A 16,554-nucleotide genomic window follows, 5' to 3' on the forward strand; every position below is an offset into this window, starting at 1 on the left:
TAGTAATTTCTTCTCTTTTATTATTTTTATTTATGCTAAACATTTAACATTTTGATACTTTAATGTAATATTTAATATTTTTCTTATTTTGTGCTAATATTTCATTTTTGTAATTTGAAAGTGGGATATTAAGTCCCATTTCAAATTACCATGCATGTTTATATTTGTATTGTATGTATTTTATTTCATGTGCACAACAGGGTAAAACAGCGCGTTTTCAAAAGACTGGCATTACGTTCAGCAAAAGCAACTAATTTTGACGACAAGATTCAAAATATATGTGAAATTACAATTGCAGGAATGAACAAATGATGTGCACCATTTATCATTCAATATAAATAACTATATGTTTGGAAACTTTGGTAAAATTTAATTATTTTTCTCAGCTAATCACCCTCAATAATTTAAATTGTTACTGATTTCTTGCAAATGAGGGCATTCCAAGATCTTAAGTGTGGGAAGGGGTTAAATTCTTTCGGATTTTTAAAATTTTAAATTTAAACACTTGGTTACCATTAAAAATACTAGTAATGCAGTAGTTGTATTAGAATCTAGTGCTCTCTGATAATAAAGAACATCCCTAGTCTTATATACTGACTACCCAATTCTAGTAAAAATTTTTAAAATTTTTCAAATAAATGAATTCAAAATCATGTTTATACATATTTATGAATGATAAAACTAGGTGTTAATACCGAAATTATTGTTACCTCGGAAAGGACATAAATTGAAAAACAACCCAAAATGCTTGAATTCATTTAAAATGTAATAGAGGAGAATAAAAAAAATAAAAGCCAAGTGTGGGAAAAATTTACCAAGTTATTTAGAACATATATCACATTTTTGTACAAATAATTGAAGATACTTTTGTTTTGGACAATTTTATCAGTTTTACCCGATTTCTTATAATATATTTGAAAGAAATGTGCCACTTGATTTAAAAGGAAGTAAAGTCTTCCGAGAAAAAGACACGCACTTCTTGATTTAGGTCAGGAAGTTGTCGTCCAGACCAGTTGTAGAGTCTACGAAAAACCTTGAAAAGTTTTCTCGAAAATCAGCTGGAAATCCACGGACCTCAGCATCAAACAGGGTCACCAAGTGGTCAGACTTATCCTAACCATGAGAGGATCTATCTCGTACAATGGGGGGCACCATGCAAATTAGCTTATAAGACTAATGAATCAGATCTCCAGAAAGGATAATCTCCTTAAAGATCAAAAATCAGCTTTTAAGCCTGATATTACTCAATCCTTGAGATTGACTTTAAAGATTGAGAATTACAAACTCATGGAATTCGATGATATCTAAACTCGAGCTTGAAAGAGAAAATATTTTGATCAAATTACAAACCGAATTATTTTCTGAAAACCCATTTTCAATGCGTTCATTATCATTGAACTTAAAATCCTAGGAATTCACCTGGAATTCATTAGGTCACCTGAACCAAATCGGGTGTCAACCGTAAGAACGGTGGTTGCATAGCATGGTCGAAGACAGGACCCTGTGCCAGACCGAAAAACTATAGGGTAATCTTTACTATTGCTCCTACAAAGGATAGTAATTGAATCTGACACGATATAGACCATAATCAAAAGCATGTCACGGGACATTGCCTTAACAGTTGCTTGTTCAACGCTTTCCTTTACAACCGGATGGTAGTTTACCGAAAGGTAATATACGGAGCAAGTAAACTGGACGTGTTGCTTTTCTAATACAAGGTTAGCAAGTGGGTGACACAAAACCATAAGTTTTGAGCTAAAACTTTCAAATCTGAAACCCACAAAACCCACAAAAACAATTTGCAAACACCGGTGAAGGGTTATTCCGGAAAACTTATCTAGGGTAAAAGCTAGATTGAATTTTCAAAAAGATCAAATGTTTTCATAAAGATCCAATTTCCTAAAGGATCTAAATTTTCATAGTCATGTGGGACTGTAAACCACAACGTTACTATCATTGTTCATACCGCCGTATAGAAATCACTGATGTACAAAGTGTGAAGAATAAAGAAGTGATTCAAGTATGTTTTTATTCAAGTTCTATATTGCTTGAGGACAAGCAACGCTCAAATGTGGGAATATTTGATAATGCTAAAAACGAACATATATTTCATAGCATTATCCCTCAAGAAAGACAAGCTTTTAGTTGCAATTATTCCATTTACAAGTAATATTCGTTTAAATATTAAAAGGTGAAGACAAAAGACAGATTCGACGATTTGAAGACGCAAACGACCAAAACGCTAAAAAGTACAAAGTACAATCCAAGAGGTTCAATTTATTGATAAGAAACGTCTAAAAGTTACAAGAGTACGAGCCGCGAAACGCAAAGTACAAGATATTAAATCGTACGAAAGGTCGTTCGAAAATCCAGAACTGGGACATGAACCAACTATCAATGCTCGACGCAACGGAGCTAAAATGACAAGTCAACTATGCACATGAATATAATATAATATATAAATAATTCTTAAAATTATATATATATATATATATATATATATATATATATATATATATATATATATATATATATATATATATATATATATATATATATATATATATATATATATATATTATATTATATATTAAAAACCGTCGGCAAACTAGCAAACAAGTGGATGTGGTCTGATCCAGCTGGCCATGCGATCGCATGGCCTGGACACACAAAAACCATGCGGTCGTATGGCTTCCTGTAGCATGCCAAGTCCTATAAATTGCAACGTTTTCGGACGATTTATGTACACCTTTTATTTATCTCTCACTCTCAATTTATATTTATATTTATATTTTAATTATAATTTTAATTTTAAGCTAATAATAATAAGGTTATGGTAGCGAATGTTGTAAGTTTGTAAGTCGAAATTCTGTCCGTGTAACACTACGCGATTAATACTCATTGTAAGTTATGTTCTACCTTTTTAGATTAATGTCTCGTAGCTAAGTTATTATTATACTTATTTAAATCGAAGTAATCGTGATGTTGAGCTAAATATTAAAGACGGGGTAATTGGGCTTTGTACCATAATTGAGGATTGGACAAAAGAACGACACTTGTGAAAATTGGACTACGGGCTATTAATGGACTTTATATTTGTTTAACTGAATGATAGTTCGTTAATTTAATATATAGATTTACAATTTGACGTATCTATAAATAACCATATACACTCGATCGGACAAGATGGGCGGGATATTTATAAGTACTAATAATCGTTCATTTAACCGGACATGGGGATGGATTAATAGTCAATTGACTCATTAAAACAGGGGTGGATTACATACAAGGACACTTGGTGTAATTGTTAATAAAGTATTAGAACCTTGGATTGCACACAGTCGATAACCTGGTGTAATCATTAACAGTGTATTAAAACCTTATTACAATTTAAGTCCCCAATTAGTTGGAATATTTGACTTCAGGTATAAGGATAATTTAACGAAGACACTCGCACTTTATATTTATGACTGATGGACTGTTATGGACAAAAACCGTATGGACATATTGAATAATCCAGGACAAAGGACAATTAACCCATGGTAATAAACTAAATTCAACACGTCGAACATCATGATTACGGAAGTTTAAATAAGCATAATTCCTTTATTTTATATCTTATTGCATTTTTAATTATCGTACTTTTAATTATCGCAATTTTATTTATCGTCATTTACTTTACGCTTTAAATTAAGTTATATTTATTTTTAATATTTTACATTAGGTTTTAATTGTGATTTAAGACATAAAATCGACAAACCGATCACTAAACGGTAAAACCCCCCTTTTATAATAATAATAATATTACTTATATATATATATATATATATATATATATATATATATATATATATATATATACACAAATATAGTTTTAAAAATATAGCGTTAAACTTGGCTAGCTCCCTGTGGAACGAACCGGACTTACTAAAAACTACACTACTGTACGATTAGGTACACTGCCTATAAGTATTGTAGCAAGGTTTAGGTATATCCACTCTATAAATAAATAAATAACTTGTATGGTATTTCACAATAAAAATATAACTATTTCGTATACACCTCGCATAACATCACACATGCACTGGGTGCCCTTGAAAGTATCTTCTTAACCTTCGTGATGTTAATATGAGTGCATACACAAATTTTTCAATGGGCGCATAGTTTATTTCGCTTCCTGTAAGAGATTTACTGACAAAATACACAGGTTTTTGTATTTTATCCCTATCCACAACTAAAACTGAACCAAAAGCTTCGTTTGCCACCGATATATAAAGGTAAAGAGTTTCACCATCAATTGGCGCTGTTAATGTAAGCAAAGTTTTCAATAACTTCTTCATTTCCTGAAATGCGGTTTCAGCCTCGCTCGTCCAAACAAAGCTTTTTTGTTTCAAACAGCCTTTTAAAGTTTTAAAAAATGGTAATTGCCTTTCAGCGGCCTTAGACAAGAAACGCGTTAATGCGGCTAACTTCCCCGTCAAACTTTGCACTTCTTTGACCGTCTTGGGCGCAGTCATATTTTCAATGGCCGCGATTTTCTTTGGATTAACTTGAATACCTTGCTCAGTAACAAGATATCCCAAGAACTTTCCTTCAGTTTCGCCAAAACTACACTTTAGCGGATTAAGCTTCATATTTATTCTGCGCAATGTATCAAATGTTTCCAACATATCATCTATAATACGCTCTTGCGTTGTGCTTTTAATTACCAAATCGTCCACATAAGCCTCGAGATTACGCCCAATTTGGTTTTCAAACGCAGTGTCAATTAAGCGTTGATGTGTCGCACCCGCATTGATTAAACCAAAAGGCATCATTATGTAAAAAAATATGCCTTTGCCTGTATGGAAAGCGGTTTTATCTTCGTCTTCCCTTGCCATTGGGATATGATGATATCCCCTCGCCGCATCCAAAAAACATTTATATGGAAAAGCATGTAATGATTCCACTTTCAAATCAATTTCTGAAAGTGGATAGTTATCCTTAGGGCATGCTTTATTTAAATCCTTGAAATTAATGCACATTCTCCACGAGCCATCAGGCTTTTTCACCAAAACTGGATTCGCAATCCATGATTGATATTGAACTTCGCGTAAATACCAGCTGCCACCAATTTCGTTACCTCTTCGCACAGCCACTTAGCGCGATCCGGGGCCATGCCTCTACGCTTCTGTACTACAGGTTTTAAAGCATGATTTACATTAAGTCTATGTTCCCCAATATGACGCGGAACGCTAGTCATATCATTTTCGCACCAAAGCAAAAACATCCATGTACTGCGCGAGTAACTGCACAATCTGTTTCTTGGTATCCGCACTAACATTGCATCCCACTTTAATTTTTTGATCAGGATATTCAGGATTAACCACCACCATGTTGTCCGCAACACCGGCGGTTTCTTGAACTGCACTTTTCACATTGATAGCCGCACAAATAGGCATAATGCTCGCTGAACTTATCGTCGCAACGCCTTTATGCGTTGCAAATTTAATCATGCCATGAATGGTAGATGGAACAATTCCGAATTTTCCCAATGCAGATCTGCCCAACAACATGTTATAGCGAGAAGAAGTCCGCATAACATAAAAATCTAGCTGTGCCTGACGCACTAAACTAGCATCATTTTCATCAAAAAGCTCAACATCTAAAGGCAATACTCCCATAGGCAATGAAGATTCTCCCGCAAAACCAGTTAGCGAGGCTGCGGTTGGTTGTAAATTTGCCCTAATACTCTATGGCAGTTGAACAAAACATTGCTCATAAACAATGTCAATACTGCTGCCATTATCAACATGAACTTGCATAATTGTGATTCCAGTTTGCGCGATTTTGTATGATATTACTATCGGCATTTCAGAGAAATCCTCGATTTGCATTTTTGGAAAACTTATTGGCGCGGATTGCCAATTTTGATACATTTTTGTTGACTTTCGCTTTCTTCCCCTTTTTTGGGCATTTGCTTGCATGGTAACAGCAATACTGCGATCAATTCCTTTATCGATCATTACTTCAATAAGCAAGGAATTTACCACAAATTATGAATGTATTCACCTGTGAATCATCAAAATAACACACGATCAGAATTAAACAAGCCAATTAATTGTTTGATAGAACAAAATAAAAAATTCCGAGTTTAATTTTAAAACGTGTCCTACGGATGGCGCCAATTGATCAATCCATAATTAATGAGTTACTTAATTAAGGATTGAGGGCAATGAGATTAAGATGGAAGATGGGATGTTTGATGATTATTTTGGGCCCTGATGATCGTCTTTCACTTTAGCAATCAAGTGATTAACCACCCCGACCCGGTCTTGATTGTTAATTAACATGATTCACCTTAACACGATGTAAAAGTTCCTTGGGCAAAATCACAAGAGAAAATTACAAAGGTTCGGGCAAATGACGGAGAATCAACAACCTATAAATGAGAGGCCAAACTCTCTATTTATAGTATTTAAAATATTCGCGGTCTGCGGATTGTCTAATCATCCGCGCAATCTTAGCGAAAATAACCCGCAGTCTTTTATTAATGCGGCACCTGATCCACTATCATTATTTCCAGCGAATATTCCAAACCTCTTGAACATACTTCGCGTAACTTCTGTTTTTAACCTTTAGTAAATAAAATATACATATACAATGCTATGTATATGATCAGTTGTATTTTTCAAATAGAAACTATTTTGAGTCCCACGGATGGCACCAATTGTTTGTTCAAATCCCGACGATCTGTACCAAAGTAATGAGGTTTAGATATTTCGGTCACAGAGATATAATATTTGGGTTGATTTGGGGGTTAAGATCTCTTCGTTGGCGATTCCCCGAAGGTAGCAATCAATGGATTACTTTACGCCACCGAGAGAATTGAGATAACATGTGTCGTAGTATGGATTAGATCTTATGAGTCCATATTTCGTTCTTCATACCATTCAATTTGTAGAGGTAAAAGAAGTAAAGAACCTACTTTTGAGACTACATGCTAGTTCCCAATGCATTTGGAGGATTAGTTTACCTTTCCCGAAATGTATTCTTACAAAGGAAAGTAATGTTGTCCTTTTCCTTTGTTACATGAGCAAGCAGTCGATCTGTAACAGTTTCCCTAGCTTGACTTTTAGTTAACCGATGTTATGGAGCGCTGGGATCAATGCCACCGTTCCGTTACTAAATGTCTTTTTAGCTGACGCTCGTCTTTTACTTCGTGGATAGCATCTTTACGAAACGATTGTGATTATGCCGAAGATATCATGTACGTATCGAAATGGAGTACACTGTCAATAAATAACCTAATAAGATCAATGTGTTTGTTCAACAAGTAAAGAGTAACCCGTTAAGTATGCAAAACACTAATTTTTGTGCAAGGATAAGTGGACATTTTTCAGTTATAGATTCGTTCCTTATTCCTCTTTTGCGTCATAAAAATTTTCTTTCCGATTCCGCACGTGTTAACTCGGGGTTGACTGAGTCCGCGTCAACGAGTCACAACCAGAATCAAAACGAGTCGGAAGATTCTAGATATTCGCGGGAACCACGTACCCTTACGATCAACATCAAGCCCAAAAAATTCTTAACATACAAGAAACTGAAAGTGAAATATAAATGAAATGAAAAATTCATGTGGTCAACATCGACATTAAGAACCGTTTTCATTCAATGATGTAAATTGTAAATAAGTGATCTGTTATCCAAGATTTTTTTTCTCAAACCCTAAATGTCTAATTCAGTTACTACCCACTTCATCTGATTCATCAATCAACAACTTTACAAAATCCCCCTTTTATCATCTTGATAACAAAATTAAAGAATTCGTATATTTTCTTGAATCGTTGACGTTGATTTGAGTTAGAAATGTTGCAGTATAAAGATCCTATAAAGCTCAGAACCAAAAAGGTAAACTTTTTCATATTTTGATTTTAGGGTTTGTTAATTTGGGTGTATATATCAAATGGGTTATTGTTATTATTGCATCTTTTTGTGAATTTAGTTGTTTTGTGTTTCATCGATGAAAATTGATGTACTTTGCTTACTGTTAATCCACAAGATTTAGTTTCAGTGATTCTTTTATGATTTGTGCAGTCTAATTGAGATATAAATTGCAATTTTAGGATTTGTTTAATGATTAATTGACATTAATTTGTTTGTGACAGATTGTGTTTGAAGCTGTATATTGTGCTCAAGATTCAGGCACTCTTGAACAGCTAAAAGAGTTAAGCTCGAAGCGCGTTAATGTCGAAACTATTAACGAAAATAGTTCGATTACAGATGCCATTGCAAGAGAAATGTCTGGGGGATTAACTACTCAATGCGAACAGGTACCGAATTTTTGTAATATCATTTTGAATTATTATTTTGTAATTTCGATACTTGAATGATGGATATTATACAAACTGTATCAGGATATTCAAAAGCTAGAACTGTATCTGCCATTGTTGGAGAATTTAGTTCAACATGTGGATTCAATCGGTGATGACCCCCGGGTTATTCAGTGGACTTCAATTCTTAAAATAAGGTGGACTAGTCCGCTTAGTTACTCGTCTATCTTAAACCTCATGGGTCCAAGATTCTTTCAAATTAATAATCTGCGATTCGAGCTTGGAATTGTCTTATTCTTTTATGGTGCAATGCTACGTGAGTACGCGTCCCAACTTTTAACGACAGGTATGAAATATCTTCCTGAAAGATTCATATTTAAAATTTTTATTGGGAATTTGCATAGAAATGTGACTAATATTTGTCTGATTTATGTCTGGTAACCAACTTTGTTTTGACCTTAAGCAAACCAACTTTTAGATTACATGATATGATATGAATCGTTAGATCTTTTGAATTTTGATATATGGTAGTCGGGCTTGGTCATTCGGTGAAAATCATAAACTGGAAATTCGGTAGCTTTAAGATTACTCGTAATGAAGTTTTGCCTTTTTTGTAAGATTTGTTGCATTTGTATGCAAATTGCATTTTCATTATGCAGTTTATGATTTGCATCTCGTAATTTTTTTATAGACCTAGTACAGTCTGCAACCCAGTTCAGAAAAGGTGCAGGGGTGTATCATTACTTGGCTCTTGAAGTTCTTCCTTGTTTGAAAAACGCACTTACGCTCGACGGTCCACCAGAAGCTACTTCATCGGTTTCTTCGGCTATGAGCTTTATTTGTTTGGCTGAGGCTCAGGTCAGTATTCAACGTTCAAGATTCATGTTTTGTTTTCTTCTTCATATATTTTTCAAGTTTTTTTTTTTAAAAACTAAATTGTGTGCAGATAGTAACTACAATGAAGGCTGAAGAGAAAGGAACTGCAGACGGGCTTTTGGCGAAGTTGCATTATGGTGTTGTACAGTTATTCGAAGAGGCTACAAATTGTCTTTCGACAGCAGCCAATCAATGCAAAGATATTTCGCCAAGATTGATGGTTTGTATTAGTTTCCAGCTGAAATCTCATGTCTTTGTGTAGATATAACAAAGGGGTGTGTGGGTCCCGTTTCACTGGGGCAAAAAACTAATGAACGAAATTAAAAAAAATTGAGAATTTTTTAAAATGCAAAAATTACTAAAATACCCCTGCGTATACAGCCGTGAATGTTACTGTTCACAGAGGCGTTTTAGTAATTCAGCATGGTGCACAATAATTTTTTTAACGCAAAAATTACTAAAATACCCTTGTGTATACAACTGTGAAAGTTGCTGTTTGCAGGGGTGTTCCAAGTAATTCAGCATGGTGCGTTAGTAGTATAGTGAGTAATACCGAATTCCCATTTATTGTGCAGGATTACATTTCGTGTTCTAAAGTTGTACACGAGTTGAGAAGTTACAAGTGCATGGCGCAAGCTTTAAAAACAGATGGACAAATTGGAACTGCAATTGGACTTCTTCAACGGGCGCTAAATAACGTGCAAAAGAATGTGGGAGGGATTGACACCTGGCGATTGGTTATCAAGCAAGATACGGAAACAATTACTGATATGTTGAAAAAGTACAAACATGAGAATGAGTTTGTATGGCATGAAAAGATACCGTACGATGAATATTTGCCACTGCTACAAGGGACAAAGTTAGCGACCTGCATACCCTATCGTCCCCAAAGATGGGAGCGAACTCTTGCACTGAAGATATAATAAGTGAATGGTTTTCGTTGAATAATAGAGGCAAAGAGGTGATCATTTTTCTCTATTATTTGACCTTCAAGGTCGTTTGTTCTATTCTATTTCTTGATTACCATATTCGACTAGGATCTGTGATGGTTAATTGGGGGCGGGGTATATAATTGTACGAGAATAGGTGGTTGATAGTTGATACAGTGGTGTTATTGTACTTGAGAAACTACATATGCGTGGATCTTTTTTTTCTTTCTTTCATTTGTTGTTCGTCTCTTTATCTTGCTTGATGAGTCTGATCTTTGCATCTGGTGTGTTTGAAGATCAAACTGGAACCTTAACATCCGATAACCCTGTATATGTGTTACAATACGAAATCAAATTTGACAATATCCCGAAAACTTGTTGATGGTTTTTCGTGGCGTATTACAGTGTTGGCCATGTCACAGGGTTAACCACATTCATACAAAACCTTAGCAGCTAGAAGATAAGTTGATAAGACAGAACTAGTAGAGTCCTGTTTCGGTTGTTGAGAAGACGTGATGGAGTTTCAACAACTTGTTATCGGACAAAGTTTCCATCAACACCAACCACCATTGAAGATGAATCGTGTCTAACGCTCATCTCTTTTAGCCAAGGAGATCATGCAAGTTAGTATGTTAGTTATCAGCCGTACTTCACTTTTTGTACCTCTAAAAGATGAAAACATAATATAGAACTGTGTGCCGTGGAAGAGTGTTGTGTATGGCCTACAGAATTTCCAAGCGTTTACGAGTAACAAGTTAAAAAAAGAGGGGTAAAACCGACCCTCTCGCAGTGGGGACCACAATCAACATCTGAGGGGAAAATCGCGTAACTCATGCTTAAAGGGATGTGGGTTGATGATTGACTCCATGACATCCGCTTTATGTTGCTTGTCATCCGACTACTAGACTACCATCACATGAACATGAGTAACAAGTGTGATCTCAAGGGTCTTCAATCACGGAGTGCCATATTTTTCTAGAAACTATTAGAAATAGAAAAGTACTATTGATTGTTGGATAGATCTTTAATACCGCTAGATCAATGTGAATAGTTATAACTTACAAGTATTCCTTTATTTTGAATAAGTTAGTACATGTTTACTTTTCACTTAGTTATTTGTCTATGTGCAGCTCTTAATTCAAAAAATAATATTGTTGTTTTTTTATTACTTAATCTGCTATTTAATCTGAAAATTAGTCTGTTTCTGGAAAACATAGAATCAGACAACCCTCTTCGTTAAGAAGCAAATGGAAAAAAGGCAAATTGAGATAAAAAGTAAACAACCCCTCGTTTTTATATTTTGGTAATTCAAAGTAATTTGTTGGTCTAAAATATATAATAGTTTCAATTTTGGACTAACCGAAAAATCTAACTATATAAAGTATATACTCTGATTCAATTGATTCGGATCAATAATTTTATTTTTATTTTAATTAGGGAAATGGCAGTGCTGTTAAAAAAGTATCACATGTTGATAATTTATTTATTTAATTTAATAGGTGGGGAAAGGATGAATAAATCTAAAAAGAAAAGTCACATGGACAGTTTATGATGAATAGTTTATTTCCTACACAATTACTCCGTTTTATGATTATAGCTTTCTGATGTAACCTGTTTCTTCAACTCCTCAACAAAAACAATACAGCTATTTAATCCTTTATTTATTTATTTCCAAATTCTAACTTAAAAGAATCTATCTTTTTTCATATTCGACATGGAGAACCTCACGAACAACAGGTAATTTTTATGAAATTTTATACAAGTATATATATGTTTTTGTCAATATGAATTACTAAAATAGGGAGGTAGTATTTAACTATGACATGGAAAGGAATAGTAGTAAATTTGGATTAGTTCATACAGGGTTCAGGTTGTCTCTGCTATGAATTTTGAAGATAAAGTGGATAAATCAAGTATTTCTCAAACTGATGCATTCAAGCTTACTTACTTGGAGGTATGTTTTTGATATTCTTTGATACTTGAGGGGTGTTTGTTAAACTTCTTGTTAACTTATCCCCAAATAGGATGTACATTGTACAAGCAGCAGGGGAGATACGCTGCCAAAGTGCAACAACCACGGTGGTAGTTACCGAACTATTGGGCCCCTAAAAAAAATTCATCCAAAGTAAAAGTTGTTTATATTTTGGTTGAAGACCAGAGGAACCAATAAAAACCGAACTGACTTGGGGGTGTTTGACTGTTTGGTTGACTGATTTCAATGGCTTGCGTGCTTATTAAACCTTAAACGGATTAAAAAAAAAAAAAAATTGGGTAAGCGAGGAAACCTCCTGCACATTGTCTCTCTCATAGAAAGTAAAACCTCGGTTAATCAAGCCTCCGAGCGCGAGACCTGGTACCGGGTGAATTGCGCATTATGCGCACCCTCTAGTCACACTCCCTTTCTGAACAATTCGGCATAGCTAGGAATTGAACTAGGGTGGTGTGCTTCATTGAGTAACTCGGTGACTACTCAGACAAGCTTGCGTGGTTAACGGATAAAAATTTTAACAGGGGAGGGAATATTTTTACTCTAATACAACAACAACAACAACGAAACCCAATACCACAAGAATGGTGTATGGGGGGTGAGATGTAGACAATTCTTCCCCTATCCGAGAATAGAAAAAACAAGTCATTTTTTCACACAGGGGAGAGAAAGTCACCCCTCTCTCTATTCGACGGATAAAGAGATTGCTTCCGAGAGGACCTCCGGCCAAAAAGTAGAAATATAATTTTTTTTAAAAATAGTAAAATAAAATTAAAAATAATGGAAAAAAAAAAAAAAGTCCCTTGGCTCTAATGTACGCGCTTATTGAATTCTATAAAGCCAATGAGTTTTTCTTTCTTTCTTTTTTGTCTGGCTTATGGAGCAGATCATCATAAGCTGATAGGATCAATTGAGCCATAATGTCTATCTATAAGTAAAAAATAAATGAAGCTTATTGGCGTTCTAAAAATCAAACCATAATGAAATCAACCGGCTTTGATTATCGAGAAACCAAAATGATTGGTAATGGTTTGGTTTTGACTAATAAACGAATCGAACCAAAACGTGAATAGCCTAATACCATTCAAGCTACATTTGTTTTGTTGTTGTTCCTTGACAAAGTTTTTGCAGTATATTAAAGTTGATTTGTGCTTTTTTTGGTAGACTGTAACTAGTTGAATGCTCTTGATACAGGTGAATAGTTGGTTGTGGGAGGTTGGTGGACTGAAGATTTTAGTTGATCCAGTGTTGGTCGGTAACTTGAATTTTGGAATGCCTTTACTTTATGATGGTACCAAAAAATACTTGAAGGATTTTAAGGTACATTCATCAAGACGTTGAACCAATCTGCTTGCAAAATATTGTACCTCGTACCTCTATATTTATTATGCTAATCGTATAAATTTTACTAAGTATATAGTTTAGCTACAGTTTTTACCTCCTTATACCCCACTCACTTATGTGGGATTTGGTTTTGTTGTTGTTGTAACTACAGTTTTTAAGTTGCCAAAGAGGCTATTTATTTTCAGTCATTTTAGCTCTAGTATTGGTTTTATGCTTTTAACAGTTTGTAGCTTTATTGCAGCTTACTGATCTTCCTGAAGTTGATTGCTTATTGATTACACAAAGCCTTGATGATCATTGTCACTTAAACACATTAAAGCCACTTTCTAAAAAATTACCCAATCTTAAAGTAATAGCTACTCCAAACGCCAAAAAACTATTGGATCCTCTATTCACTAATGTAAGTACAATTCTAATTCCTCAAAATGTTAAGTATCATTATCATAGTTTATCATGTTCCAATATACTTTAAATTCTACGTACACATACATTTCAGGTCATATACTTAGAACCTGGCGAAAAAACTGAAATTCAAACAAGCAACGGTTCTCAAGTCAAAGTCAAGGCTACACACGGGCCCGTTCTTGGTCATCCTTGGCAACGCCCAGAAAATGGGTACACGTTCTTTTTCTAGATTTTTTAAACTGACAGTCGGGTTGTCGTTAAGTAGCATTAATGTTTTGTACAATGGTTTATGTTGATTTCTACATGGCGGTTATTAGAATGTACAAGAGTTTTTTTGCGGTTTAACGACACCCCTAAGGGTTGTCATTAGAAAAATACTTTTTTATTTAATCTTATTTTTCATGTAAAAAATATGAACGAAAACGGGAGTATTACTAACTGCCGTATGCTTACGTGGTTTAGGTATATTGTCACATCTCCACAAGGTTTAAGTCTTTATTATGAACCACATTGTGTATACAACAAGGAGCTTATTGGAAAGGAAAAGGCAGATATCATCATTACGCCAGTAATCAAGCTATTTTTGCTAGGTTTAACATTGGTCTCGGGTCAAGAAATGGCTGTTCAGCTTGCAAAGTTGCTAGGTTCCAAGTAATACAACGAGAATGATCATCATCTTATTACAATGTTTGAATTTCTATAATCTTACTTTTACTGTTTTTCTGTATTACAGATATGTTGTAACAATGAGCAATGGAGATCTTGATGGTAAAGGTGTACTTGCAACTCTTTTAAAGCCTGATGGAACCTTCGAATCGTTCAAGGTATATCATGTATTTTCTTAATGTTTTGCACAGTGTTGTAAAACTCTTGATTAATGCCGAGTAATTCTCAAGTACTCCATTATAGGATCCGGCCGAGCCAATTTTTCAAATTCCGAGTAAATAATTGGTCAACGACGGTCAATGAGTTGAAAATTGGCCAACATCGGATTTAGTAAGTCAAAGTCAATATGGGTCAACATTAAATTTAAACTTAGATTAGAATTTTAAAGCTTTTGAACAAATGAAGAATGTATTTATGTTTCTAAACAGATATGTTAATGTATATGTTTATGAATATGGAATTCTTGGATAATGATATACACACACACATAATTTTAAAATTTATTTTTTTAATTTGTAAAAAGTCCAATGTGATTACTCCTTGAGTTGCCGATTACTCCCTAAAAAGTCCGGACCAAGTACTCCCTGGGTAGCGATTTTTGAAACCTTAGTTTTGCATAGAAGTTGCAAGTAAAATCTAGTTAACTTTGTGTTGGGAAATTACGGCCTCACTAATTCCCACCACTCAGCCCAATGATAAACTGGTAAAGATATGAGAACAATCTACAACACAAGATTTAACGTGGAAACTACAAAACATGAGAAAAACCAAGAGCCTTCAAAGAGAGTAACACTATATCACAAATTTCGAACAGTGACACAGATCGATAGCTAACTATATCACAAATTGTTACAATGACATAGCTCACTATCTAACAATTCTCTCTTAAAAGTTAAAACCAATACACTGTTACAAAGACTCTCACTAATCATAAAAGTGTATTGTTTGTGTGTAACCAGCGAGTTGAGAATGAAAGCATCATCTTCTTTTATAATCAACTCCAACTTGGTAACCAAGTTTAACTTCATCACCAAGCACCACTTGATCACTAAGTTTGACTTGGTCTTCATAGACAAAACAGAGTCTCCAAGATACAACTAGGTCCTCAAGTCCAACACGGTCTCCAAGTCGACTTTGTCCCCAAGTTCATGATTTAGAATATTGAATTAACTAGTAACACTTTGTGATGCAGGATCTTTTATCAAAAGAACTACCGGATGTAAAGACGATAGAGCCCGTCCCTGGTGTACCGATCGATATATCGTCATCTTAAGAGTACCGTTATATGTGTTACCTAATTGGTTTGTAGAGAAGAATTCATCATGCCAGTGACATTGCTGGCATTTGCTGATCTCGGAGTTCAGTTTAGGTATGCACTCTGCATACCCGAAAAATTTATGCTTTTCTTCTCTTTTTTGTTTGTATGCAGTGGCTATGTTTGTCACCTTTAGACTTTCTTCTGACTCGTGTATCGGTCGCTTTGTGTGTGTGAGCGCACACTTTTATACTTTATAAACGAATAAGTATACTTAAGTTTAAAACTTGAGTATCAGATATATGTATGTATCAGATATATGTATGCATATAATCCTTATATGAAAATGTACAGTGTGTAACGTATAGGCACTATTTAATTAACGAATGCTAAAAGTTCTACTAGTCCCTAACTAGTCGAGGTTTCCTAGTAGTTAGACTAGTCCGTAACTTTGCGGGATTTTGGAGTAGTCAGAATCGGCCGATTTATTCGGTCAAAGTTGTAAAATTTCCAATAAGTAGGTCAAATACAGTCAAAGTCAATGTTAGCCGACATCCAACTACACCCGACTAGTCTTTGACTTGACTGATTAGTCCTACAAGTCCCAACCGACTAGTCCCGGACAAACGACTTTACAACCTAATATATCAACAAAAGGAAGCAACATTTTTTTTTTTTTATATCATTTGAGGAAGTTAAGAGTAGCATAAACAATAGATTTGTGAAGATACAACTGTCCTAACGTACGGTCTGATCATCCATGGATGCACCTTTCTGGAT

At 34.6% G+C, this 16,554-nt stretch overlaps 2 protein-coding genes across 3 annotated transcripts; both read left to right on the forward strand.

The window, feature by feature from the left end:
* Positions 1-7,631: 7,631 nt before the first annotated feature.
* Positions 7,632-10,351, forward strand: LOC139896926 (uncharacterized). Of its 2 annotated transcripts, none has more exons than XM_071879556.1 (6): positions 7,632-7,890; positions 8,148-8,312; positions 8,397-8,658; positions 9,004-9,170; positions 9,259-9,408; positions 9,764-10,351. In XM_071879556.1, exons 1-6 carry the CDS (start codon positions 7,849-7,851, stop codon positions 10,109-10,111), a joined length of 1,134 nt encoding a protein of 377 aa, XP_071735657.1. In that variant the 5' UTR covers positions 7,632-7,848; the 3' UTR covers positions 10,112-10,351. The 2 variants fall into 2 exon arrangements, with proteins under 2 accessions (XP_071735657.1, XP_071735658.1); XM_071879557.1 differs by having other exon boundaries at positions 8,409-8,658.
* A 1,426-nt stretch (positions 10,352-11,777) lies between these two features.
* LOC139896927 (uncharacterized) lies at positions 11,778-16,141 on the forward strand. Its single transcript, XM_071879558.1, has 8 exons — positions 11,778-11,854; positions 11,981-12,071; positions 13,299-13,424; positions 13,690-13,848; positions 13,945-14,063; positions 14,316-14,504; positions 14,587-14,677; positions 15,712-16,141. Exons 1-8 carry the CDS (start codon positions 11,832-11,834, stop codon positions 15,790-15,792), a joined length of 879 nt encoding a protein of 292 aa, XP_071735659.1. The 5' UTR covers positions 11,778-11,831; the 3' UTR covers positions 15,793-16,141.
* The last annotated feature ends 413 nt before the right edge of the window (positions 16,142-16,554 follow it).

Source organism: Rutidosis leptorrhynchoides, chromosome 3, assembly GCF_046630445.1.
Source record: "Rutidosis leptorrhynchoides isolate AG116_Rl617_1_P2 chromosome 3, CSIRO_AGI_Rlap_v1, whole genome shotgun sequence".
NCBI lineage: Eukaryota > Viridiplantae > Streptophyta > Magnoliopsida > Asterales > Asteraceae > Rutidosis > Rutidosis leptorrhynchoides.

Bases quoted from the DNA above. Each gene is read 5' to 3' on its own strand.
- LOC139896926 (XM_071879556.1), top strand. From the start codon at position 7,849: ATGTTGCAGTATAAAGATCCTATAAAGCTCAGAACCAAAAAG. The intron at 7,891-8,147 runs GTAAACTTTTTC...TGTTTGTGACAG, and splicing joins TAAAGCTCAGAACCAAAAAG to ATTGTGTTTGAAGCTGTATA. The intron at 9,171-9,258 runs GTCAGTATTCAA...AATTGTGTGCAG, and splicing joins TTTGTTTGGCTGAGGCTCAG to ATAGTAACTACAATGAAGGC.
- LOC139896927 (XM_071879558.1), top strand. From the start codon at position 11,832: ATGGAGAACCTCACGAACAACAG. The intron at 14,064-14,315 runs GTACACGTTCTT...TACGTGGTTTAG, and splicing joins TGGCAACGCCCAGAAAATGG to GTATATTGTCACATCTCCAC. The intron at 14,678-15,711 runs GTATATCATGTA...TTTGTGATGCAG, and splicing joins GAACCTTCGAATCGTTCAAG to GATCTTTTATCAAAAGAACT.